Raw genomic sequence first — 4,364 nt, forward strand, 5'->3', positions numbered from 1 at the left:
AAGCCTGCCCAGTGCCAGCCGCCTGCCCACTCCCCGGCGGTGGGGAGCTCGTCCCCTGGTGGAGCCTCTGTACCCTGGGGGCTGGCGTTAAATTCCGCGTAATGAAAAGGTCTCAGCCTTACTGATGCTCCTAGATCGTAACCAACTGTTCCCCTGGTGCACACGTTCTGTGCTGGCTACGGTGCTGGGCTCCAACGGACGGACGCGATGGAGGGCTACTCCCTCAGGGAAAGGCCGCAGGGGCTGAGGGAGAGGAAACCTCCAGAACCTACCGGGAGCTCGGCTGACAGTGCTGGGCGCGGGGGTGGGGGAGGTGGCGGCGGGGACCCTCTGCTGGACTCACCAGCGTCATGCCCAGGAAAGCCATGCCCGTGTGTGTGAGCTGGTTGTTCCACAGCACCAGGGTCACCAGGCCCTTCCTCTGCTCCTTGAGGCCCTCGCAGATGTAGGCCAGACCTGGTGGAGGCCCCTGGGTGAGTCCCGTCAGTGGTGTGGGCTCCACCCTCCCCTGGGTCTGCCCGGCTCTGCCACCTCCTGCTGCGACACCCCTGCCTTGGCAGGCACACACCCAGCTCCCGATCCTCCCTGTCTGCCTGGAGCTCTGCTCGAGGATCACCTTCTCCCGCAGCCTCTGCCACCAGCTGAGCCCCCACCGCTGCTCCCCCCAAAACGCCGCCCCCCGCCCCCAGCACATCACCACATTCCCTGTTCATTATCTTGGCTGCGCTTTCCTGAGGGCAGAGGTCTCCCAGCCGGGAGCCCGAGGCGACAGGCCTGGTCGGGGTAGGTGGTCAGTAAACATGGGTCTGGGCCTGGCTGCCATGGGGAAGGCACTGGCCTCCGTCCCACTCTGCCTGTCCCTCCTCCCCTTTCTTCACGCTGAGGCCAGGGACTCTGCCCAACAGTGAGCCAGGCCCAGGCGCCCTCCCCAGGAGGGAGCTGAGTTCCTCCCGCTGAGAGCTCCCCTTCTCTTCCCTCCCACCTCCTGGCTCACCACAGCTTTCCCCCAAATTCCGTTCAAGTGCTTTCCCACCTCACGCCTCGAACCAGCTGTCCTCTGCCTGGATTCTCCCCAGGCTGTCAAACCCGTGGGCTGTGCTCTCAGCCCCACATGGCCACCTAGAGGTCCCCTCCCTGCGACTTAAAGGGCCTGCAGCTGACCTTTTGTCCCAACAACCTCGTTTCCTTTCAGGGCACTTTTCCCAGATTGTAATTACTTTATTATTATTTTTAAAATTGATTTCAGAGAGGAAGGGAGAGGGAGAGAGAGAAACATCAATGATGAGAGAGAATCATTGATTGGCTGCCTCCTGCATGCCCCCCAATGGGGATCGGGCCTGCAACCCAGGCATGTGCCCTTGACCGGAATCGAACCTGGGACCTTTCAGTCCCCAGGCCGATGCTCTATCCACTGAGCCAAACCAGCCAGGGCGATTGTAATTATTTTAATTATCTGTTCAATACCTCACCTCATCCTGCAGGTCTCCACCAAGCTGACCCTGCTCCAGGACACGATCCCTGACCCCTGGACGGGGCAGTAACCTCCTCTGGGTGGTAACCACCAGCCTACACAGTCCCCAGTGCCTGGGGTGGTCTGTGTTCACTGTGAACTCTGAGCCCCACGAGAGCAGAGCTGGGATTGTCTTGGTCACTGTGTGTCCCCAGCACACGGAGCGCCTGACTGGGCACATGGGTGCTGGGTGACGGGAGGGCGAGTGACCTCTCACACACCTGAGTCCAGCACGTGGTTGTTACGGAGGTCCAGGATCTGCAGGGAGCAGTTGAACTTGAGCAGGTTGCCCAGCTGGGCCGAGTCCTGCAGGCCATTGAGCTTGTTGTCGGCCAGGTACAGCTCCCGCAGGTTCATGTTCATCTTCAGGGCTGTGGCTGGAGGAGGGGAGGGCTCGTGACTGGCCAGGCTCACAGGACCCAGCCAACAGTCCCCGCCCCCAAGGGGCTGCTCTCCCCACCCAGCCTCCGGGGCCTGGGCTCACCGAGCAGCACGAGGGGCCGCCCCGACAGGCTGGCGTTCTCCAGGTGCAGCACGGCCAGGCTGCTGCGGAGGCGCAGGGCACGGGCCACGAAGGGCGCGGAGTGGTCCAGCAGGGGCGTGTTGCGGGCGTCCAGGTACTGCAGACAGCTGGTCTGTTGGGGCAGCAGCAGGGCTGGGTTAGGCTGGCCCCGCCCTCCCTGCCCCGGGGGACCTCGCACCCCAAGTCCCAGTGAGCAGCAAGGCCATCTGCTTTTACAGCTGGGGCTGACGGCCTGGCCTGGGGTCCTCTGGGTGAGCGAGGCGGGGGTGGAGCTGGTGAGACTCCCGTGGGAGTGACGTGGGGGTGGTGACCATGGATGCCTCCAAGGGATACATTAAGGCATCTCTTAGTACAGCTTTCACACAGGGCCTGGAGGGTGGGGCCCGACACCCCTAAGGAGCTGGGTGCCCTGACAAAGCACCTGGACCCCTCTATGCCCGAGCTCCCCCCACCCTGGAAACTTGGAGAGGTGGCGGGGGAGGCACCCACCTTGCGCATCATGTGGGCGGCGGCCTGCCAGCCCCGGGTGCCGATGTGCTTGTTGAAGGAGATGTTGAGGTGGGTGGCCGACTCGTAGTACTCAATCATGTCGAAGAGGGCGGAGGCGCCCTGGGGCGGAGACAACGGCTCAGCCTCGGGCGGAGGCCGCAGACCCGGGAGGTAGGAGCCGAGTCCTGACACCGCTCCCGCACCCCTGGGCTCTGAACCAGCCCTTCCATCTCCTGGAAAAGCCCTGGACGTGCCCCCAGGACTGACGTGGGTGTGACCAGGACAGGACTCAGTTCTCTAGGATCCCGCCCCTGGCTCTCCTGTGTCTTCTAGACCTGGGGCCGAAGCTCCGGGGATCCTGGTGACCCCCAAGTCTCCAGAGGGAGGAGGGGATACCTAGGCCTAGTGGGGAAGCTGCTTTCGGACGTTTCTCAACCTGCCCTGGCTGGTACGGCTCAGTTGGTTGGAGCATCACCCCGTGTACCGGAAGGTCGCGGGTTCGATCCTGGGTCAGGGTGCATGTGAGAGGCAACCAATCAATGTGAAAGAAAAAAGGAAGTTTCTCAAACCCCTTCCCCTGCAGACATTATGATGGGGGAGGGGGCGGGCAGGACACTCCTGAAAAAGCTCAGGTGGCCACAAGCCTCCCTCTGGCCTGGCTCCCCAAGTCTCTCCCTTCCTTACAAAGCCCCTGCCTTTCGGGGGGTCTGGGAGACCCCTTCTCTGGGCCCTGCCCGGAGCCCCATTCTTCCCATCCACCCTGGTCACACTGGATATCCCTGTTTTGTCCTTCAAGAGGCCCTGCCCAGCCCTTGTCCAAGGGGGTCCCCTCCTCCTGCAGTGCCCAGCCCCCAAACCTCTAAGCCAGGGAGCTCAGGAAGCAGTGAGGGTGGTGGCAGAGATGCTCACATCTTCGTCCAGGTTTGTCTGCTCCAGATCCACGACCTTGAACTGCAGCCTCTTGAAGACCTCTTCCAGGGCTTCGCAGGCCTTGTAGTCGAGCTTCTCACCTGGGAGGGACGGAGCGCGTGCGTGCGTGTGAGCTCATGTCTGTGTGGTGCGGGGCTGGGTGCAAACCGGGCTCCAGGCCCCCTGAGGAAGGGCTCTCACCCCCACCTTCCTCCGGCTAAGCTCTTCTGGGGGGACCCACTGACCCCAGCAGCCCCGGCTCATCCTGCCCTCGGATCCACCTCTAGGGAAGGTTGGCCCTGCCCACCCCTTAGGGCTCCCACCTCTGCCCAGACACACCTTTCAGGTCCAGACAGTCAATCCGGTGCCCGAGGTCCGTGAACTCCTGGGACGGCGGGAGGGATGGTGGTTAAGCAGGAAGCGCCTTCCCTCTGCAGTTCATCTGGCTCTGCTCTTCCCGAGGTCAGGCAGTGTTGGGGTGGGTGTGGAGGGGCACAGCGGCTCGGAGAATGTGGCAGCTCCTTAACCCCCCTACACCCCCAGACCTGGGGCGAGGCAGGTCTGCATGCAGCCCCCTGCCCCAGCTGAATGGAGTGAGGGGGTGGGCCCTGGGCGTCTTGGGGACAAGCACTTCAGGCAGAGGAACAGCCAGAGCAAAGGCTGTGAGGCAGGCGCTGAGGCGAAAGCTGACAGGTCAGGCCCAAGAGGCCGGGGGAAGGCGGGGTGCCCGGCCTGGCACGCAGTCCACTCAGCGAGGAGGGAAGGCCCTGGGCAGACGTCCTGCCGGCTCCTGTCTGCGCTCCAGCCCCCTCCACAGGGCCAGGCCCTGTTCTCAGCCTCCACACACATCGACCCGAGGGAGGAGCGGAGACGAGCCGTGTGCTGAGGGGGTGAGGGCAGGCTTGGCCTAAACCAGGCGCCAGGGCCCACATT

The 4,364-nt window shown here is 63.5% G+C and overlaps 1 protein-coding gene across 1 annotated transcript in view; it reads right to left on the reverse strand.

Annotated features, from left to right (window-relative positions):
* The window catches only part of PPP1R37 (protein phosphatase 1 regulatory subunit 37), a gene marked incomplete at its 5' end in the record, with an annotated part of 6,112 nt that extends 2,272 nt beyond the window's left edge, over positions 1 to 3,840 (reverse strand). Inside the window, 7 exons of the mRNA XM_015561201.1 lie at positions 27 to 81; positions 273 to 456; positions 1,732 to 1,887; positions 1,995 to 2,145; positions 2,523 to 2,642; positions 3,432 to 3,532; positions 3,771 to 3,840. Of these exons, the coding sequence (XP_015416687.1) occupies positions 27 to 81; positions 273 to 456; positions 1,732 to 1,887; positions 1,995 to 2,145; positions 2,523 to 2,642; positions 3,432 to 3,532; positions 3,771 to 3,840 (837 nt within the window). The remainder of the gene's footprint in view (positions 1 to 26; positions 82 to 272; positions 457 to 1,731; positions 1,888 to 1,994; positions 2,146 to 2,522; positions 2,643 to 3,431; positions 3,533 to 3,770) is intronic.
* Between the last annotated feature and the right edge of the window lie 524 nt (positions 3,841 to 4,364).

The sequence above is a fragment of the Myotis davidii genome, unplaced genomic scaffold (genome assembly GCF_000327345.1).
Source record: "Myotis davidii unplaced genomic scaffold, ASM32734v1 scaffold796, whole genome shotgun sequence".
Lineage (NCBI taxonomy): Eukaryota > Metazoa > Chordata > Mammalia > Chiroptera > Vespertilionidae > Myotis > Myotis davidii.